Genomic DNA, 21,419 nt, shown 5'->3' with positions numbered 1-21,419 from the left:
GAAAATCCCAAATAAAGTATCCCAGAAAACTAGAATGTTACATAAGATAAATAAAATATTATATTTTAAAATCAGGCTTTAAAATGTCATTCTTCTTAAAATTATGTTCATTTCTATGCATTCAATACTTCATTGGGCCTTTTGCATGAATTAGTGCATCAAGGAAATGTGGCACAGATAAAATCAGTCTGTGGTACTGCTGAGATGCAACGTAAACCCAGGTTGCTTTGAAGGTCTTCAGGTCATCTGCATTATTGGGTCTGGTGTCTCTTGTCTTCATTTTTAAAACATAGATTCTCTGCTAGGTCAGGCCAGCATGGTGTTTATCAAGCCTAATAACGACATAGTCAACATAGGTACCAGCTTTTGGTACCCATGGCAGTGTGGGCAGGTGTGGACAAATGGAAAATGTAATCAGCTCTCCAAAAATCTTGCGGATAGAAGGATGAACTAATTTAAAGTGTCCTGGTAGATGACTGTGTGTACTGTAGACTATAGAAAACACAGTCTACTAAAACCAGCAGATCACATGGCATCAAAAATAATATGGATTCTGTGCCTTTATTCTTCCTCCAGACTCTGGATTGATTTCCAAATTAAATGTAGCCATGACTTTCATCTGAAAAGTGGACTTTAGGCTACTGATTGCCAATCTAGTTCTTTTCTCGTTATTCTGATGTCGCAGATTCGGGTGTGGCTTCACATTAGGGATGGGACATTTGTAGCCCCTGTGTGAGGTACTGCTCTGCATAGTGGATGTTCTAACTCCAGCCTCTGCCCACTCATTTTGAACCTATCACAAATTCTTATATTATCTATAATAATAGTAAAAACCCATACCCCCACTGATGTATCATGCTTGTGTGACAACAAACGTGACACATTAGTATGTCTCATGCTTGTTGCTAGCACTGACGTTTTTCAATGAATATACTGTGTTGTTTGACACCAGTAGCTCTGCCATAATTGTACGGCTCCATTGTCTTATGAATCTACAACTGAAGGGGGTTGAGGAGTCATGTGGTACAGGTCAGTCATATTTTACAATGGGAACAGACAAAATAGAGTATTGAACTGCACAGACCCATGCCTCACCGTTCAGTAGAAAGGAGACAATGTTCTCCCCATGCATTCATGAGTCTTTTTTGGATACTCTGGCATCCTCCAACTGTCTTAACACATCAATTGCTTGTTCTCAATTGTCCTGGGGGAGAGAGTCTGTGTGTACGTGGTTGATTATCCTGTACATCTTTGTGTTGCTTATTAATGGACTGGTGAGGAATCCAGGGTGTTCCCTACCTTATGCCAAATGGCTGCTGGAGACGGGCACCAGACCCATCAGTAGCCCTACAATGATAAGCAGATGTAAACTATAAAAGAATGTTTGAAGAGTGCAGAGATAAGGCTGCAATAACAGCAAATAGCAAAAAACTTCAATAGTGTGAATGATTTGCTTTGAAAATAATTCACATTTTATTAGTTATAGTAAAATATATAGCTACTAAAGTTATTAGCTGTATCTAGATATTTCAGATAAACTTCTTCTGAAGTCCTGTTAAGACAACACGTTCTTTTTTTTACTCATGCACAAATAAATAGCACTTGATTTCTTGTAAGTCACATGATTTGAGGGAAATTTGGTTCACTTGCAATGACCAGTAAGAGGAGGGTTACACATTGTGAAACCTAAGTAAATACTTTTCCCACTGTGAGCCAAAGAGTGATATAACCCATCTTCAAAGCCAGAGTATCCCTTATCTTTTGCAACATGTGATACAGAATGTTTTTGTTTCTCTTTAAATGCAGAAACCAAAGTGTGGTATAGGCAACTTTCAATTTACCTTCTCATTCATATACTATTTTTTTTGCAATTATTTTCTGCTCATTAGTATGTTCAAAAATAGACAGCTATCTGAGTGGTATGTTTCTTTAGAAGACATTTCAAAGTTTTCCCAGCAGAGAAGAAAAACGTGAGGTCTGTGAGAGCCAGTGATTGAGAAATAAAGGGGTGGGAGACCTATAAAACCGCAGCTATGCCAAAGCCTGTGTCAGAGCAGGAAAACCAACAGAGCTGCAAAATGAAGTGGTCTCTGGTTTCAGTGCTTCTCTTGATCTCAATACTGAAGGACACAATGGGCGAGAGGTAAATGAAATTATAATTATTTATTTTTATGCAATATCTAAAAGTTGTTAGATATTCCATATCTAAAACTATTGCATATCTCGAGGCAGATATTGCAACTATTAGATAATAGTGAACAATAATATCAAATTATTGTTCACAATTGATCTGAACAATAATTCCATAATAGCCATTCCATATAACGTTTTCGTCCGTGAAATATTGTCTAAATACTATTATTTTTAAAATGCTAAATATGTTGCACTACAATTGTTTATCAGCATCCATTAAATGCAGGTAATGCGAAGGATGCCATTAAAGGATACAACAAAATCTAAATGTCATCAATTTGTGCACAGATTCTTCATCTCAGCCCCCAGTGTCTTTCATGTGGGTGCCAAAGAGAAAGTACTTGTCCAGATGGGAGGTCGATACCTCAACAAACTTGTTAGTGTATATTTGGAAGACCAAGGGATACTTATGTCTGAAAAGAATGAGACAAGATGCAGTTCAGAGAATGACATCAAAATTGTTGAGCTCATGGTATGAACAGTTATTTACATTCAAAAAATGTATTCTATAAGAAAATAATTTTATTTACCAAGTTTGTTTTCTTTGCATGTTTATAGATAGACAGAAACAAATGGTCACAAAGCAAGAAACGATCTTCAGAAAAACCATACCTTGAGCTTGTGGCAGAGGTCTTCGATGACCGTATAAGGAAAATAACAAAGGTTCTGGTTTCAGACCACAGTGGATATATCTTTATACAAACTGATCAGCCAATGTACAAACCAACACAGAAAGGTAAAAAAAAAAAAAAAAACTTTGAAAAAACATTAACAACATAGTAGAGTCAACAAGCTCGGCATTTCTTATTTTCTCTTTTATTTTCAGTGAACTACAGGATTTTCACTCTTAATCACATGTTTAGACCACATCCAGGAACTGTCTGCATATCAGTGTTTGTGAGTAGATGTGTTTGACCCTCAAAACTCAAAGCAAATCTTACAAAAAGATTTTATACTAAAAAATTACGTATTTTGCTTGAAACAGAATGCTGCCGGAAACAAAATAATGAAGACCTGGAGGAAAACAGATGGAGGGATTTTCAAAGGCAATTTCCCAATACCCAGTGTCTCTAAGTATGTTTAAAGAGATTTACAATAAACTGCGAAACATGCATTAATATTAACTGAAGTAATTAGAAGATTCTTTCTGTAGATCGGGCACTTTCAAGATCACAGCACACTATGAGGATGACGAAGCAAAGGCTGCTGTACGCGAGTTCAAAGTTCAAAAGTTTGGTAAGACAAATCTTATGAAGAAATGTATCTCAGAGTAATTCACAAACATATTTATGTTATACGGTATTAAAAAAATACAACATAATGTAAAACAATAAAAAACCTTTTGAAAAGTCACATTGTTTCGTCCATTTTACAGTTTTACCGAGCTTTGAAGTGAGCATTGAAACAGAACAACGTTACATTTTGCTGAATGATCAACAGTTTGTTTTCACCATTTCAGCAATGTAAGTGTCAACTATTTTAGATTTGCTCTTGTAGAAAGTTATCTTTTGAAATTAAATATTCTTTATCAATAATATTATTACCACCACACTCAGGATCTGACCTTTCACCCACACTTCACCCCCCTGACAAAGCATTTTCTAAAGTTCTTCAACAAAACTTGATTGAGCACAAATTTTTATTTTTTTTCTATTCCACTGATTATTCTCCTGAGATCTCTCACATGTATAATGTTTCTTTGACTCTGCAGGGTTATGATCAGAAACCGTAAGAATGAACTTAAATACAAATCACAGAGCCACTTAAGAAGCCTTTTATTCTAGTCTAGTCAGAAACTCTTGAAATAAGCTATCAGCACACACATCATAAAAGAAAAATTAAAAAAGAAAGAATTATTTTGTTTAATTGAATGCATGTGAAGTACTGTGTGAAACATTGAATTAGAAGAGGCTGTGTTCAGGTATTGAGTTATTTTATAAATAAATGTAGTTTGAAATGGAATTATTTTATACATCTTAGCTGTACAGTCTTCTCCTTTGAGAGGAGGAGTCAAAGATGGGGTGACGGACTGACTGACTGTTGCTATTCGATGTGCCTGCTATCTATGTCATCCAACAGCAAATCTAATTGACAAGTGAAAACATGAACGTTTTGGCCTAACCATATCCTAGGCATTTAAAACATGTCTTTGGCATTAATGATGCATTTTGTATTTGTGTAGACTCTCTGTGCTCTGTTTTCTAGGTATTCGTATGGTGAAAGAGTCAAAGGTGCTTACCACTGCCAGTTTGGATTCATAACAAAAGGTGAAAAAGCCCCTCACATCATCAGTGGCCTGGAACTGACTGGTTCGGTGAGGAAAAAACTTTTCATTTACAGTTTGTGCTTTTCGAGATTTGAGGAAATAACAATAACAATTGTTTTTGCAGGTTATAGATGGAAGAGCAACAGCTACTCTTCAGCTAAAAAACATTGATTGGAAACAGCTGAACCAAACCCTCTCTGACTTGCAGAGCAGTGGATCTCAGCTTTACGTGGGAGTATTTGTCACCAACATTCAAAGTAAAAGCACCCTCAGTGTCCTACATTCGACACCTTTTACACTCAGTTCCAAAAGTCTTGTCGATCCTGTTGTCGTGTAACTAAAGAATGAGTGTGGTGATTATAATTACCAAATGGAAAAGTGTTTCCTGTGTGTCTAACACTAATATTCATTCAGCTTAACTTGATCAGGCTCATTTATTGGGCTTATTTTAAAGATACTTTATCATCCATTGCTGCAACCGGTGACTCGAATAAATTGGATAAATATTATTTGTGCAATAAAGACAAATAATAGAAAATAAAAATAAGATGTCAGAATAGCTTAGAAAATGGAACAGTGAAACTGAAGGAAAAATATGTTTGTAAAATAACTTAGCAATGTACCTTTTATTAGCACAAATGTGTAAAAAGTACATCTTTCAATTTTACATATCAATTATCAGGTTATATCAATGTTAAAATCTAATCGCAGGTGCACGATAAATGTTAGATTCAACACTGAAAAAGCTTTTTTTTTAAAATAGATGCACTATATAATGTTTTCATAGGTTTTAGCACAGAAAGCAACAACTACAATTATCCAATTCCAATTAAGTTGGGATGTTGTGTAAAACATAAAAACAAGGATACAATGATTTGCAAATCCTTTCAAACCTATATTTAATTTAATACACTTCAACAACAATATATTTAATGTTCAAACAGATAAGCATTATGTTTGTGACAGAAGAGCCATCACGAGAACGTGTTGTGCTTTTAATGTAGTTTAGGTTAGATTAAATTATTAGAGTAGCTGGAGGGAGTATTTTCTCTTTATTAAGGCTTTTCATTTTGTTATTAAACTATGAATCTATTTGAATATTTTTTCTGATACTTGTTGATATATTGAATATCAGTGTGTACATACATGCAGAAAAAGTGACATTACCATGTGAATTTATTTATTTAGATGGTGAAGTACAAGAGGAAAAACTTTACCTTCCCATCTTTCCTCATAAATACAGCATAGACCTGTCTCGAACTCGGTCGTATTTTATTCCTCGATATCCAGTTGAAGTGGTGGTAAGTTAGAGAGAAACAAAAGTTTAACATTTTAATTACAATACAACATTCAATTCCCCTTGTGATTATTCTATTTTTATCCATTTGTTTCTTTATGGTCATTCTAAACCCCTTTTCTTTTATAGGCGGTTGTTCGAAACCCTGACGGCACCCCTGCGGTTGGTGTGCCAGTAAATATTTCCATAGGATCCGAACAGACTGCAGGCATCACTAATGAGCATGGGGGAGTGTATTCTGCCTTTAACTTTAATCCTACCTCTTTGGTTAGAGCTGATGTAAGCATTTACAAACTCAGTTGCAAGAACTAACATTTATTCTTGTTATGTTGCTACTCATTAAGCCTCTGTCTCTTACAGGTTTTGGCAGGTGGTCTTCAAAAGAGCAAAATTATTAAACCTGCTTCATCACCAACAGGAAGTTATCTTTACATATCATTTACCAACAAGGTTTACCATGTGGGCGAATCCCTATCTCTAACATTTCGCACACCAACTGTGCCAAACAATAGTGGACACATTTATTACATGGTGAGAAAAATTGAAATTAGACTTTGGCAAGTAGCATGTGTTAAAAAGAAAACAATTTTTTTTTCTCAGTGTATGACAATTTTGATAATTTATTATTTAATTGCATGTGTTGCAGGTTTTGAGCCGCGGGACGATAATAACAAAAGGATCGCTTCGCCATGGCACACTCGCTGCAGGCAGTGTGTCGATAACGGCTGATATGGTTCCATTTTTCCGTCTAATTGGTTACTATCATGGCGACAATGGTGACATCATTGCTGACTCTGTGTGGGTCGATGTCAGCGATGAATGTGAGATAAAAGTCACAGTGAGTACACAGAACGGATAAGAGTCCAGAGAGACAGCTAACAAACAGAACATTAACTCAGTTTATGCAATTTCAAGGCATTTGATGATTTCTTTACAATAGACTTACATTATTTGTGAGAACTGTTTGACAGGTAATTGTTGGAAGTTTATAAACTGAAGACTTGAGTTTATGTGAAGTTTATAAGTGTTAAAAATTCATCCCATTTAGTGATTTCATAAGGTTGTATGTAAAGTATGATAAAACAAACAATATCTCTACTTTCCCTTAGGTTCAACATAACAGACAGCCTATACCAGGGAAACAAGTTAGCCTGGAAATAAATTTACATGGCCAGACAGCTAAAGTTGCTTTGCTAGCTGTGGATAAGGCATTCTATGGTCTCAAAGCTGATAATAAATTGACAGCCAAACAGGTAATACACAATTCAGACAAGTTTATTTTATTTTTTATTTTTCTAATTATTTCAATTCTCAGAAATAGAAACTCAAATACTTACTTTACTTTTGCAGATATTTTCTACCATGGCTTCATATGACCTTGGCTGTACTTATAGTGGAGGTTCTGATTCAGCAGAAGTGCTCATTAATGCTGGCCTTTCTTTTACTTCTGAAGCCAAATCAGCATGGAGGCAAGGTAAGAAAGTCAATAATTCCTATCGAAGCGAGATCTTATATGTTCTTTATTGCAATCTATGCTTGTGGCTTTGAATAGGCCTTCTATTGAGTTTCAAAACTTGCTCTTTTATCAATCCTTGCTATATATACGTTTTGGAATTTAACTTGAGACATTCAATTTATAAAAACTAAATTGGTTTTTACTGATTGTGTCTCAAACTTCTGTCAAGAGAATCTGGCTTGAGCAGGTTACACAAATCGTCCAGCATATTGGATTCTAGCTGATTTAGAGACCATAAAATTCTGATGTCAAACAGAATAGTTTTTTCCCTGTATTCTCAATTGAGATTTAGACTTGTCTTTAATTAATTTATTTTCTTTAAATATATAATATTATAATAAAGTATGTTGAACACTGATTTAAAAATTTGTTGCTATTTCGAACTATCCAATACGCAGGTTTTAAACCTCATATACAAAGAAAGGACATGTAGTTCATCTAGGGGGAACTCTGACCTTTTTGTAAAATCTCAATGCTTCCTTTTAGGTTTCAGCCAGACTTATCTTTTAGCCTACTTCATGTTGATAGGCAGGTTCTGTGAAAGTGAGTACTTGATTTGACAGGTCTGGCAGTAATCAGTGACTAATGTGGTTAGTGAAACTGTTCTAACCTGACGATTTGCAGTTAATGTGCTGCTTAATAACAGTTTATTCAAGATTTAACGGTTTTATGGATTCATACATAGAGCCATGTTGATTTGAAAAACATTTTCCTTCTAATAAATAACATTTCCACTTAAAAACAACATTTGGGGTTTGATCAGGTTATTTTGTTATTGTCATAAATTGCGGTGTGTTGAGGTGGTGAGGCAGACGCTGTAGACCCAGGTAAGATGAATAAGTGATTTTAATAAGGAAAACACAGTCCAAGCAACAGGCAGCACGGCCGAGCGGAAGCCAGGGCTCGACGCAGGTAGCAACCGTTAAGACTGGACAAATATATATATATATATATATATATATATATATATATATATATATATATATATATATAGGGAACCATACAGGGAAAGCAGTTGCTAACCTCATCAAATCATCAAATTCAGGTGGTTCAGTAACTTCCATGGTCACACGTGGATAGGATCCAGCATCCAAACATGCAGACTGTGCAGACTGTATCTGAAAAACATTAATGTAGGAATGGGTCGCTCCTCCTTGGAGCTCAGTGACCACCACCTTGAAACTGTGATTTGTTTTGGCTTTATGAGAAAGATATGCAGCCTTTGTTTGTGACTAAGGTCAGATCTTAGTCGCATTATTATGTTGTGATTACTCACAACATAATCAAATTTTCTAGAGTCCACTTAGAACACTGTTTTTCAAAATTTTTCAGACTGATGACCACTTAACCCATTTTACAAACACTCACAGACCACCTATCCTGAGGTCGCCCCCGCAATAACACATCTTAATATAAAATTCAACCTGAAATGAAAATATTAGTTTCTTAACTCACATATTTTTGTTTTCTTTGTTATCCTAATGAGAAGAGTGGTGCTGTTTGGCAAATGTGACTGGTCATGAAAGAGCCATGAACAGGTCTACTTGGGCATTATTGACATATTCTGAAAGTGTCTAAGCTTTCCAGTGATGTTAAACACATGGAAATACAAAACGTTATTCTTTGCTACCAAGTGTTATGTGCATTAATAACACTTTAGAAGCACAATTCAAGAAAAATAGACATAAGTTGCTTTAGCAGAAACAAAAAATCCTTTCCTTTTCTGCACCATTAAAATAATCCACCAATTTCTATAAATTATATTTATTTATAGTATTTAATTAATTTATTTTAATTATTTTTAATTAAATAAAAGTAACAATAGCTGTAGTCATAGCCTCTTTGAAAGAAACTTGGCACAGATATTTTGGTCCGCACTCTACTGCGATTGTTATATCAACATTGGACAGAAAGGAACCAGAGTTCATTTTAAATAGACTTATCACCTTGAGTGTGAAAACACCCAAAGGTGGTAAAGGTCTGGTTTGGTACATTCAAATCTTGCACCTCCCATTTGTTTCTGCTTGGGGAAAATCAAATAATTATTTTTACTAAATGAAGATGTAACATGAGTTATCAGCTGCTGGTAAGATGATAGCATTTAAGCAAAACCTAATTGAATTGCCTCTGAGTGACACTTTTCATTCATACTTTCTAGAGTGATCATATTTTAACAATATTTGTGTTCAGATGTTAGGTGTGGATCACAAAATGTAAGATCAAGGCGTGCTGTGGACCTTCATGAAGAAAAGAGGAAATTGGGTAAAATTTCAGGCCAAACCTTTTTGCTTTGATAATATTACAATAAATGTAGTAACAATACTAAATACTAAATATATATTATTTTCTCTCCCAGCTTTAGAGTTTGAAGATGCTGAGCTGCAAATCTGTTGTACACACGCATTTTCTCACATTCCAATGAATGAACATACATGTGAAACCAGATCGCGCAGGGTCCTTCTAGTGAAAAATAATCAGACCTGTGCAGATGCTTTCTTAAAGTGCTGCCTTGCAGCTGAGAAGCTGAGGAAGAAAAAGATGCGAGAGGATGTTCAGATTGGACTTGGAAGGAGTAAGATGGCACCCTGTTTTGAATTAAAGGAATTCCCAAATATAATTTAGAAACTTGATGCAAATAACGTACCTTTTTCTTACCTCTAGCTGCAACAACAGAGGACATTGAAGAGTTCTTTTTGGATACTGCTAGTCAGTATATTAGACATTATTTTCCCCCAAGCTTTGAATTCAAAGAGTTTTTGGTAACTGGAAAAAAAAGGTAAGACGGCATAATACTGGATTGTATATATAATAGTTTATTACATCCACTGTTGCAGTCTACGGCATCTAATAATGCCAAAATGATAAGTTTGGTTCACTTTGTCCAGTACAAACTGAGTAGATTTATTTATATCAGTGGTATTATATACCTTTCATAAACATTTTTAAAACATTTTTAAAAACCACTGTTACAAATGTGTTTTAAAGTATATGTTACTGAAAATGTTTTAGTCACTTTTTGGCGCTCCCCGACTCTATCACCACATGGGAAATTCAAGTAGTCACTTTATCTTCAGAAACAGGTAAGAGAGCAGAATGTGAAAAGAAGACTTTCCTTCAGAATAACTTTTAAATATTTGCTAAATAAACTCCTATCCTTGCTTTCTTCGTTTCAGGCCTGTGTGTTGCCAAGCCACATGAGATCAGGGCTTTTAAAGAGTCATTTGTGTCTCTGAGGCTGCCCTACTCAGTGAAAAGGTTTGAACAACTGTCTATTTCACCTGTTATCTACAACTATGGTGAAAACGATTTACGGGTAAATAAGCTATATAGAATAATTGTTTCAGAAAACTGTTTACTCAAAATATCTAGAAGGAAAATGACATGGCCATACTTTTACACATGCATTTGTACAGGTGGCAGTACATATGGAACAAACTGAAGGATTCTGCTCCCCTGCTTCCGCCACCACCACCTCCTTCACTGAAATCACTGTTAAGAACCACTCTTCTCAGTTTGTTTCCTTTTCAGTTGTCCCCATGGTAACTGGTTCTCTACCAATTAAAATACGTCTATATGATATTGAAAGGGAGAGGGGAATAGATGCATTGGAGAAAAACTTAAACGTAAAGGTAAGAGGTTAAGAGATCTGCTAAATAATGATTTCCAGTATCAAAGAACACAGTACAATGATATGAACTTAGAAATCGGTTTCTCTGCTTAATTTTGTTGCAGACTGAGGGATTAGTGCACAGAGAGGAAAAAACAGAGGTATTTTATTTAGATGGTGAGTTTGGGTTATTTCTTAGTGATTTTTGCTTGGTTGTTGTAAAAGTTTTCCTTTTTAAGTACACCTCTTTGTCGTAACAGGGCGGAGTTCGCGGACTATATATGTTGATGGAACTTTGCCAGACAACACAGTCCCCGACACCAACTCCAATATATTCATTTCAATGGAAGGTGGGTTGCTGTTTAGCTCAGGCATACAACTCAACTCGGAAATGACATGACATACTAAATCTTTCACCACTCTCATTAACAGGGAATGGATTTGGGGAATCACATGTTAAGAATCTCCTTTCTCCAGAAATAGTTTCAAGGCTCATCGTACTACCTACAGGGTGCTTAGAACAGACAATGGTGAGACTAGCACCAACAACTTTAGCCATCCGCTACCTTGACTTGAGTGACCAGTGGTTTGACCTAAAGGCTGGCACCCGAGATGATGCCTTTGATAAAATTGAACATGGTAGGAAAACACCACACAGCTATTTACCTAGTATCACTGTTTGTGATGAACCTGCAGAAATCAATATACGAATGAAGTTATTTTCTTCATTATATTAGCATTACATTAGCATAGCCTAGCTATACATTAGCAACCTCCTAATGTATAGGGATGAGGAGATCTGCTGCACTTAAATAGTCTTTTGAAGAGTGGCTAAAGCAATACCTAGGGGTTATTTTAATTTTTTATTTCAGGAAAACATGAGTCATGGATCAAATGTTAAATGACCATAGACAATCTAACTTTTAGCTGGTTAGATCTAATGAAAATAATACTTTACTTTCCTTTGTTTCATAGTAATTGTTAGACTGCCATTTTGGGTGGCATCAGTGATTTAAATATATATAAAAAAATCTTAACATGATTGCCCCCTCCGTATAAATGTATCTAGGTTAAAGGTTGGTCAAGACACCAGAAATTGTGATTTAAAAAAAATTCTGGAGTGGAATCATAGTTTATTTATTTATTTTTTAAATTCCCCGTCTTTATGAGGGTTGTCAGTAAAGATGATAGGTTAAATGGCATTGCTTTTCTTACTTATGTGGTACTTAAATGGTTCAATCATTTTCAGGCTATATAAAAATTTTAACATACAAGAAACCTGATGGATCCTATGGAGCATGGGGGTCTGTCCCTTCAAGTAACTGGTAAGTAATTATTTTAAATCCTTTCCAAGAGTATGGAAATTATTTATTTTCATGACAAATAATTTCCAAACCATTTTCACCTTGAGTGTAATATTTATCCTTTGAATTCAACTGAAAAACAGTTTGTAGGGGAAAATTTATGAATTAATGACAGAAAAGTGAAACAAAAATTTGTAAACCATTTATGCACATTCTTTAACTACAGTCCATTAGCCTCGTTCTTCTTGACTTGTTAATACTAACACTCTTTTGCAAATAATCTTCAGATTAGTAAAATTAATCCTTCATACTCTCACACTCAAATGAGATGTATTTTGGAAGAGATCTTTCTTGACCCTTTTTGGTCAGCTTATATTCTGGACTATGCTGGGATTTTGTTTCCACTGAAGAAATGCACCAAGAAGTCAGGCAGCTATGGATGTTTTCTTAAATTTGATAAATGGCATAAAAATGCTTGATTAGCTGCACAGTAGTAGCACTATTGCCTTGCAGCAAGAAGGTCCTGGGTTCGATTCCCAGTCTTTCTGCCTGGAGTTTGCTCGTTCTCACTGTGGATGTGTGGGTTCTCTCTGAGTACTCTGGCTTCCTCCCAGTCCAAAAACATAACTGTTACATTGATTGGTCTGTCTAAATTCTTCTGTGAGTGCGGGTGTGATTGCTTGTCCTGTTTGTCTCTGTGTTGCCCTGCAATACCTGTCCAGGGTATTTTTACAATGCATTTATAGAGACTTGTGTTCACACACTTGGTTTCATATATTGTGCCATTAGTACAGAATAGTCCACTCCAGATTTAAAAAGCATAGGTATTGTTGTAGTTTTGAAACTAGAACATTTCTTATGTTGTCCAAACAAAAACACTATTATATATCTTGATTGATGACACCCCCAACATATCTGCCTTTTTGTTATTTTTACAGGGTAAAGGTGATATGTTTGAGGTTATTTATCAGCGTATCAGTTTGGGGTTCTTTTGGTCTTTAAAATCTAGAATTTTACCAAAAGTCTGTAAACTTTTTGATAGAATTAAAATTATAATCTATATAAATACTAATCAGTATGTTGAAGGAGGCCCTGCTGAAGGATGCAGAGACAGCCGGCGCCAGCTTGTTCTAATCAGACGGCTGCTCAGCAGAAGGACATCCTATTCTTTATGTTTGTAATAAGATAGTAGATAGCGTAATGGTGCTGATTAGCCTTATACAGTCATACTGTTTGTAGTAAATGTTCTAGTTTATCTTATGAAACCGTGAAGCACGTTGCAGCTTCCTATGTTTTGTTTCCTCCCTTAGAGCTGAAACGTGCATGTAACTAGGGAATAAATGAAATAAAAAGAGAGGGTGCAGCAGGACGCATTTTCAGAGCGGGTAGAGATTGTAACTGAAACACATCTCTGTCCATTCTCGCTAGTAAAAAAAATCTTACTCTCTCTTGTCTTTCCTGTGTCTTGTATTTCAATGTTCTAGGTGATTTAAACCTGACATTTACTTGGTCCTTCAAGCTGGATACCAACATACTGGAGGATCCCAGCAGGTGTGGTGGACCCCAGTAAGACTGTGCATGGCGGACGTCTTAGTGGGAGTCTATCAGATCCTTTTCCAGGGCTGGTGCTCAACCTGCCTGCTGGGATCTGAAAGTTGACGGTACTCCTTGGGGAAAGACAACAAGACAACAAAACCAATTCTTACTCATTTTTGTGTCTCATTTTCCTAAGGGTGACTGCTCTTGTTGTAAAAGTTCTATCACTGGTGGCAGAGCGTCAAACAGATGGTCAAGGAGCGCGGGGTCGTCTGCTCAAAGTCGTACCAGAAGAAGAAATTCACCACCCTGTCAGATACTTGATGTCAGTACAGCAGAGTGATGGCTCATTCAGAGACCCAGAACCTGTGTTACACAGACATGTCCTGGTAAGACACATTGGATTGTGTACAAATTTGACAAAACTGCAATTAGATAAAAACTAGTTCTTATGAAAGGTATCCCTTTTCTCTATACAGAAAGGGAAAGACCATGATGCCGCCATGACTGCTTTCATCACTCTTGCATTGATCCGGTCCCTTCCATTTCATACGTCTGAAAATCGAAATAAAGTGGTGAGATTTTCAAAGTTAGATTTTTTCGTTCTTCAGAATCAAATTAAAAATATAACATACTATAAAGCTGGTCTTATTACCTACAACATGTCCGTCTATTTTGCTTGACTGTATCTTTGTTGATTTTTACCAAATGTATTTTGTCTATTGTTTTCAATATTTTAATGAATCCTTGTCAGTAGCACTCTTACTAACACTTGATAAAACATATATATATGTTTTTTTGTTTTGGTTTGTTTTTTTATTTTAAAAAAGTAAAACGTTTTACTTTTTAACAGGAGGCAGCCATAAGAAAGGCAACGACGTATCTCACGTCACAACTTGAAGAGCTGAGCCATACCTATGCAGTGGCTATAACAGCGTATTGCCTATCAGTTGACCAGCCAAAGAAGAACAATCAACTACGTGCATGGGAGAAACTTCAATCAATGGTTAAAACAGGCATGTGTAATCAAACTGATACTGAGCACAGAATATATCAAATTCATTTTTTGATATAACATGCTTTGTGCACTTTTAGATATTAACAACATTTGAGTTTGAAAAAGATATGAAAATTATTATTTTTTTCTGACACTGAATCAGACTAAACCTTTCTTGATCAAAGTAACTAAGAATTTCCAAATGTCTTCTTTTTGCCATAAATCAATATATGACAATAATACTACCATGCCCCCCGCCCTCCCAACCAATGGATTTTTGACTACTTCAAACTGGTATTCAGAGTACTTTTGATATGCATCCAAAATGTAACTTTTTATTATTGTTTTATTCTTTGTAACCTTTCATTAAAAAAGACAAGAATGGTTGCTATATGTGGACAAATAGCATCGGTCCAGAAATGCAGAAGGCCGTCACAATTGAGACAACAGCATACGCTCTTCTAGCTGCAGTGAAAAATAACAACACTCATTGGGCAAACCTAACAGCCTGCTGGTTAGTCCGCCATGAAAACTATTTGGGGGGCTACCGGTCAACTCAGGTAACAGTCCTCTTTTCTTTGTTAATGTCTGTAGTTTTTCATATTTTTGTTGTCATATGTTATATAATAATCAGAAAAAGTAGGACAAGCTAAAGATAACTTAACAGGTTTTCTTTCTGGCCAGGACACCATCGTGGCGCTGGAGGCCTTGTCAGAATATGAACTAGCAAAGACTACTGGTTCTATCATAGATGTAACAGCAGAGTTCACAACCTCAGAAAAAAATGACATTATTGAGTTACAACTGACAAACGTAAAAGAAAAAGTGGAAACAGAGCTGCAGGTAATTTCTTCACACATTAATGGGAAAGGAACACATCTTTCTCAAGTAATTTTTGTTCTTTTTATCTTTCCTTCTAGAAACTTGGTGGGAAAAACATTACAGTCGTGTTGAGGGGACAAGGAAATATCAAGCTGAAAGTGAGCGGCTTTCATTTCTCCTTTCTGTATTTCATGACTGACATCTACACTTTACAGTAAATCTTGTACTCTTTTGCAGACTGTAAAGGCTTACCATCTCTTGGACCCAGAGGACGATTGTTCCAAACTTAATATCAGTGTCAAAGTGGAGGGAAAAGTGAAATACACTGGTAAGCCTTTTAACAATACCAATAAAAACAGACATCATTAACACTTCATGCTTACCAACATCTCCATATTTGCAGCAAATATCATAGAAAATTATGACTACTACGACGATTATGATGCTTCTGAGGGAAAGCAGATCAGAGAAGCACCATCAGCGATTGAGCGTTTTGATGCTCTCACACAAAGCAGAAGAGATCTTGAAAATGATGTAAATTCAGACAGCGTTGTTACTTACACTGTCTGTGTCAGGTCAGTTGATAATCCACTATAGACACGGTACTGTGAAAAGTATTTGACATATTTTGGGATTCTGTTTTCTTGTCACACATAATTGTTCCAGATGAAGCAATTTCAGAAAAACGATAACCCTAGTAAATACAGTTTTCAAATGATGACTTCACTTATTAGCGAAAAAGCTATTTAAGACAGCTTCAACTTCAAAGTAATTGGCTTCTAAACCTTTGAAGGCCACAACAACAATTAAACCTTTGAATCAATTACCAAAGAAATTTTCCAAACCTTTTGTTCTAATTATTTTAGACGACATTGGAGGGTTTCAAACAAAATAGGTTGTTTAGGATACAAAGCATAAAAATCAGATGCAAATCTAGACTTTCACTATGCCTCTTGATCCAAAAGATCATTTCACAAAAGCCTCGACAGACTGTTGTAGGTCAGCAGCTGTTTTCACCTTGGTTATAATTTTTTCCTGGCATAGTACATGATATTCTTTTGTTAATGTAATAACCCCCGAAGTTCATTTTTTTCAGTGTGTCTCTCCATGGCTGTTTGCAGTCATATAAACTTGCAGTCTAAGTTTATATGGACAGCTTTTGTAAAAAACTAAATATTCATTTGGAAACATTAAATATTCATATGTAGTTTCTCTGGTTGTCTTGAGTGATAGTAAAATTAGTTTGATTATGACATTTAACTGTGACAGTAAAATAAAAAAACGTACATATTCTGCTTGGGGCCAAATGTGTTTCCTCAGAACAATTTCCCTCTTAAAATACAGAACTTTGCAACAGCAAAAGAAGAAAAGGTAAACACACATAATTTGACTTTTTTATTGTTTTTCTTCTCATAGTTATAACCCAAATAGCCCTCTAACTGGAATGGGCATTGCAGACATCACATTACTTAGTGGATTTGAGGTGAAAGTTGAAGATCTGGAAAGGGTTTGTTGTTATATTTCCTCTTCAAGGATCATTTTAAATGACTCTGCCAGGCATGTCTTAATAATTGTTTCCAGAAATGTTGCTCTGGTGTTTCTTCAAGGGATATAAACTTCTTAATGTAAATGTAAAATGCTGAACAATACACACATGTAGGATGATACGTGTTTTGAAAAACAATAAGAATAAAACTACCTAAGAATTCTTTACTAACTTTCAGTATATTTTATTTATTAGGAGGCTTTAGAGACCAGTGCCTTGGTTAATCTGCAATTAAAATTCCCCCCATTTTTCTATAATTACAAACTCAATCACAAGACATAACATTAACACTTTATTTGAAGGGCTGTGCATAAGACTGACATTACACTGTCATAAATAATGACAGTTTTAATGCAAAGTTAGCACTTTTAATGGACTTTTAATGTAACTTTTAAAGCAACATTAAAAGTGTTGTTATTTACAGAATGACACTTCATGACAGCAGTTAAAAACATTCATAATTACTCCTTCATGCTCATAACAGGTGTTATATCATATTTATGACAGTGTCATGTCAGTCTTATGCACACCCCTTCAAATAAAGTGTTACTGATATTACACAGAAATATCAGATTGTGTGTTCAGTGTAATAAAGTTCAGACCAGTTAGTGTCTCATAGAAATCTACTATTCTATCATCTATTGATCTCATGTGTTTAAATTCTTATTTAATTTAGACCAAAACATTTTATCTAGTAGTTACCCCTAATAAATGTTTTGTCTAATTTCTGAGAGTTGATTTTTTTTGTTTACATCTCAGCTTAAAGAGCTCCCAGAGCAATACATCAGTCATTATGAGCTGTCATCTGGAAGATTGTTGATGTACTTCAATAAGGTATGGTTAAAATCAAATTAAAATTAGGATATTCTGGATGTCCAGTAATAACATGGGTTTTCTCTTTGTCTCCAGCTGTTTGAAAACAGGGAATGTGTGAGTTTTACTGCTAATCAGATGGTGCCAATGGGCCTTTTACAGCCTGCCTCAGCTGTCTTCTATGATTACTATGAACCTGGTAGTATATTCCTTTCTATTTTACATTACGTCTTAAAGTCATCTATGTTGAATTTATTATTTTTTCTTTGCAGATGTAAAGTGCACCGTGTTCTACTCGCCCTCACGAAGAAGCAAGTTGGTCTCCACCTTGTGCTCAGAGGATGTTTGTCAGTGTGCAGAAAGTAGGCACTCACTTCAAAAATATGTACACATTCAGTATCTAACCGTATTCATTCTGATTTACCTTTTACATGTTTTACGAACACAACCATTATTTAATTGAATTTACACATAATTCAATGTAACTCAATAATTCAATTCAATGTGTATTGAATTATGTGTATGTGTATTGTACAATTGTACGCAGTACCGCACAATTGTGATATAGAAGGAAAATTTGAAACACTTTAGACTGACCAAACATAAAAACAGAAAAATGATACCTACATTTCTATTCAGGCCAAAGTCAGCATAAACTTTTTTTTTTCAATTTTGCCAGACAGTTTTCACTCAGTAGGACTGAAAGGAGAGCATCTGTAAACAGTATACCTTAGAATTTGAGAAGAAGTCATTTGAACCCGTACTACGTCTGTTAAGCATGTCTCATTTATGGATTCCAAATGTCATTTTGTGCTTTCTTTAGGACCCTGTCATAAAGTACAAGAGACCTTCAAATCTAACCGAGTCAAAAATATAAAAAAGAATACTCGTTCTGAATATGCATGCTTCTCCCCACGAGTGGATTATGGTAAGTAGTCTCTACAAAAATGTACTATTCTACAAAAATATTGTTGGTAATTAACTCTGAGGATTTGCTGCATTTTTATAATTTTTATATCTATTGAGAGACACAATCCAATAAATAATAAAACAAAGTCTAATATTTAATAATGTGCTACTTCAAATAAATCTGTGATAGGTATGTTTCATTAAAAATCTATTATCCATAACAGACTATTCAGATTTGTATTTGTGTGTCTGTATACCAGCTTACATTTTAGAAGTCCAGGATATTTCTGTTAAGAGCAACTTTGAGCTGTACAACACTAAAGTCGTCGACATCCTCAAATTTCGTGAGTGACCAACCAAAGCAATCAAAGGAGGTTGAAATACAGGTTTTAAAATTTTTGGGGGCTTTTTAATGGTTAGAAAGATTTTTTTTTTTTGTCTACCAGATGGAGACCTGCTTGTGACAATCAACAGTGTTCGGGTGTTTGCCAAAAGGCTTCAGTGCAAGGGGCAGTTAGAATTAGGAAGACAGTATCTGATTATGGGTAAAGATGGTTCCACTAAAGACTTAACTGGAAAGTAAGTAATATAAGTCTTATCAACAAAAATACAGTTTTAAATACACTGACACTGTCTTTTTCTGTCTTTGTAGCATGCAGTATCTGTTGGAATCAAACACCTGGGTGGAAAAGAAACCACTCGATACCGACTGTAGAAAATCTGCAAACAATCGTACTTGTAATGAGTTCAATCAATTTATTGATGAATACAAAACCGATGGCTGCAGACAGTAAATGTGACTCATGAATCTATTAACTTTTACTACAATTTACACATTACAACTGATGGATAAGTTACCTTTTGTTGCATAAAAAATATATCAGACTTAAAAAAACTTACACACAAACTTAAAAAAAGTAATAATCACACTAAAAGTAAATGACTTGTTAGAGCACCACTTTACTTTTTCTAGTTAATGCATTGTTTTTATTTCCTCATGTTGGAGTTATATGATATGTAGCTGAAATAAACAGAACTTCTTGTCCACAAAAAATACTTTGTGTTTGTCATTGCTTATAGATGCCAAAATTTGCTAAGACTTTAAATTATTCAACCCTTGCCGCAGTTTCAAGAGAACTGTCGAAAATGTTTTAAAGAAGACAGAAAAGATCCTGGTCAAGTTCACAAGTTTAAAGTCAAAAGGACATAATCTATGCTGGCTAAAATTGACAGCAAGAGGGAGTAATCAAAAGCTGTCACCAGATTAAAGAGCCAGGTGGACAAAAACCTACACTGGTTTTCAAAAGAACTTGGTGATGCTAAAGAATGAAGAGTATGCTGAAAAGAGCACCATGCCTACAGTGACACTCCTAGTCATCACACTAATAGTTAGCTTCCTCTGAAGATTCATTGTCTGATTCAAGAGTGGACTCTGGCTAAGCCTCTCCAAACCATTGACATTAATTTCAGTCAGAACAAGCCTGTTAGCTTAAGAAATAAAACAAGGTTTAAAGCTTAAATCTGCAATTGTTTAGAATATTTCTGGGCTCCGAGGTCCTAAAGTGACCAAGATTATGACCTGACCTAAACTCTAGTGGAAATCTCTGCTGCAAATTGAAAAACGGGATTACAGCATGCAAACCAAAGAATATTGATGATATGGAAGCCTCTGTCAATAAGGATTAGATTAAAGGGGAATTCACATGAGGAGTGATGTGTTAAATCAGGGCATTAATTGGTGTATTTAAACAGATTATGCGTGTTCTGTTCAGAAGTGCTGGCCATAGATCATAGGAAATGATAGGATCATATTTATTACATTTGCAGTAGGTCATAACAATGCTTTGCTACCTTTACTAAATAATGAAGATACTTGGAAAAACAAACTTTGAGACTGCAATGAACCACTCATAATATTAGTTTATGTGATCTTTTTAAATTATTGTCCTTGTTGCTGAATAATGTTGCAATTATACTTAAACTTAAATTTAACATTGAAACCAAAAGGTAGATTTGTTTTCCCACCTTTTTCCCAGGAACACGGTTCTGCTGGGGTTTTTTTGCCTTCCTGTGAAATACACTCATTTTTTAATGTTATCTTTTGCTTTTACGGGCAGCCAAGGATCTGAGAGGTTCCTCTGTGCTGAATTTGCCCTCCTCTTCCTGCTTGACATCTGCAACCAGAGGAAAAAGGAGGTGGGAAGGAGTGGTGTTTTGTTTTTTTTTAGGCCTATTCAGTCACTCTTATTGGAGGGCAGGGTTTGGATCAATCATACCCCTCATAAGGACCAAAATTCCCCTTAAGAGAGAGTTTATGTCTCTTCTCGAATGTGGTCAAGCAGGAGACGTGATGCAGAAGGTTCTCAGTGCAATTACATAATTCAGAACGAACAGGAGCGGGGAGGCTGGAGGTAAGGAGGCTGTGAACAAGCAAAGGCTTATGTGCCTATATTATTCTAATCTCAAGGAGCAGGTCCAATGTAAGCAACACGGGGGGACTGACCATCACTTCAATCATAGCCTGTTCAATGGCCACACTGTTTCAGCTTCCCTATTAGACATTTCATTAAAGTCAGATGAATAAAGGGTAAATAAATATGCAGATTTCTCACA

At 35.4% G+C, this 21,419-nt stretch overlaps 1 protein-coding gene across 1 annotated transcript; it reads left to right on the top strand.

Annotated features, from left to right (window-relative positions):
• The first annotated feature begins 2,018 nt into the window (after positions 1 to 2,018).
• LOC102220196 (complement C4-B-like) lies at positions 2,019 to 19,860 on the top strand. Its single transcript, XM_023330652.1, has 41 exons — positions 2,019 to 2,143; positions 2,482 to 2,665; positions 2,752 to 2,929; positions 3,020 to 3,090; positions 3,179 to 3,267; positions 3,347 to 3,429; positions 3,569 to 3,656; positions 4,399 to 4,507; positions 4,584 to 4,716; positions 5,648 to 5,760; positions 5,886 to 6,035; positions 6,117 to 6,287; positions 6,403 to 6,594; positions 6,866 to 7,009; positions 7,107 to 7,230; positions 9,463 to 9,534; positions 9,629 to 9,844; positions 9,934 to 10,048; positions 10,282 to 10,352; positions 10,446 to 10,585; positions 10,686 to 10,901; positions 11,005 to 11,056; positions 11,140 to 11,229; positions 11,312 to 11,518; positions 12,129 to 12,204; positions 13,916 to 14,108; positions 14,199 to 14,294; positions 14,573 to 14,735; positions 15,092 to 15,276; positions 15,401 to 15,559; positions 15,637 to 15,696; positions 15,776 to 15,866; positions 15,942 to 16,113; positions 16,955 to 17,045; positions 17,844 to 17,918; positions 17,994 to 18,096; positions 18,170 to 18,259; positions 18,721 to 18,825; positions 19,067 to 19,150; positions 19,253 to 19,385; positions 19,459 to 19,860. Exons 1-41 carry the CDS (start codon positions 2,034 to 2,036, stop codon positions 19,598 to 19,600), a joined length of 5,136 nt encoding a protein of 1,711 aa, XP_023186420.1. The 5' UTR covers positions 2,019 to 2,033; the 3' UTR covers positions 19,601 to 19,860.
• Positions 19,861 to 21,419: the final 1,559 nt, after the last annotated feature.

The sequence above is a fragment of the Xiphophorus maculatus genome, chromosome 3, assembly GCF_002775205.1.
Source record: "Xiphophorus maculatus strain JP 163 A chromosome 3, X_maculatus-5.0-male, whole genome shotgun sequence".
In the NCBI taxonomy this organism is placed as follows: Eukaryota; Metazoa; Chordata; class Actinopteri; order Cyprinodontiformes; family Poeciliidae; genus Xiphophorus; species Xiphophorus maculatus.
Note: the sequence above shows the minus strand (reverse complement) of the source record. Positions and strands in the feature narration are given on the sequence as shown.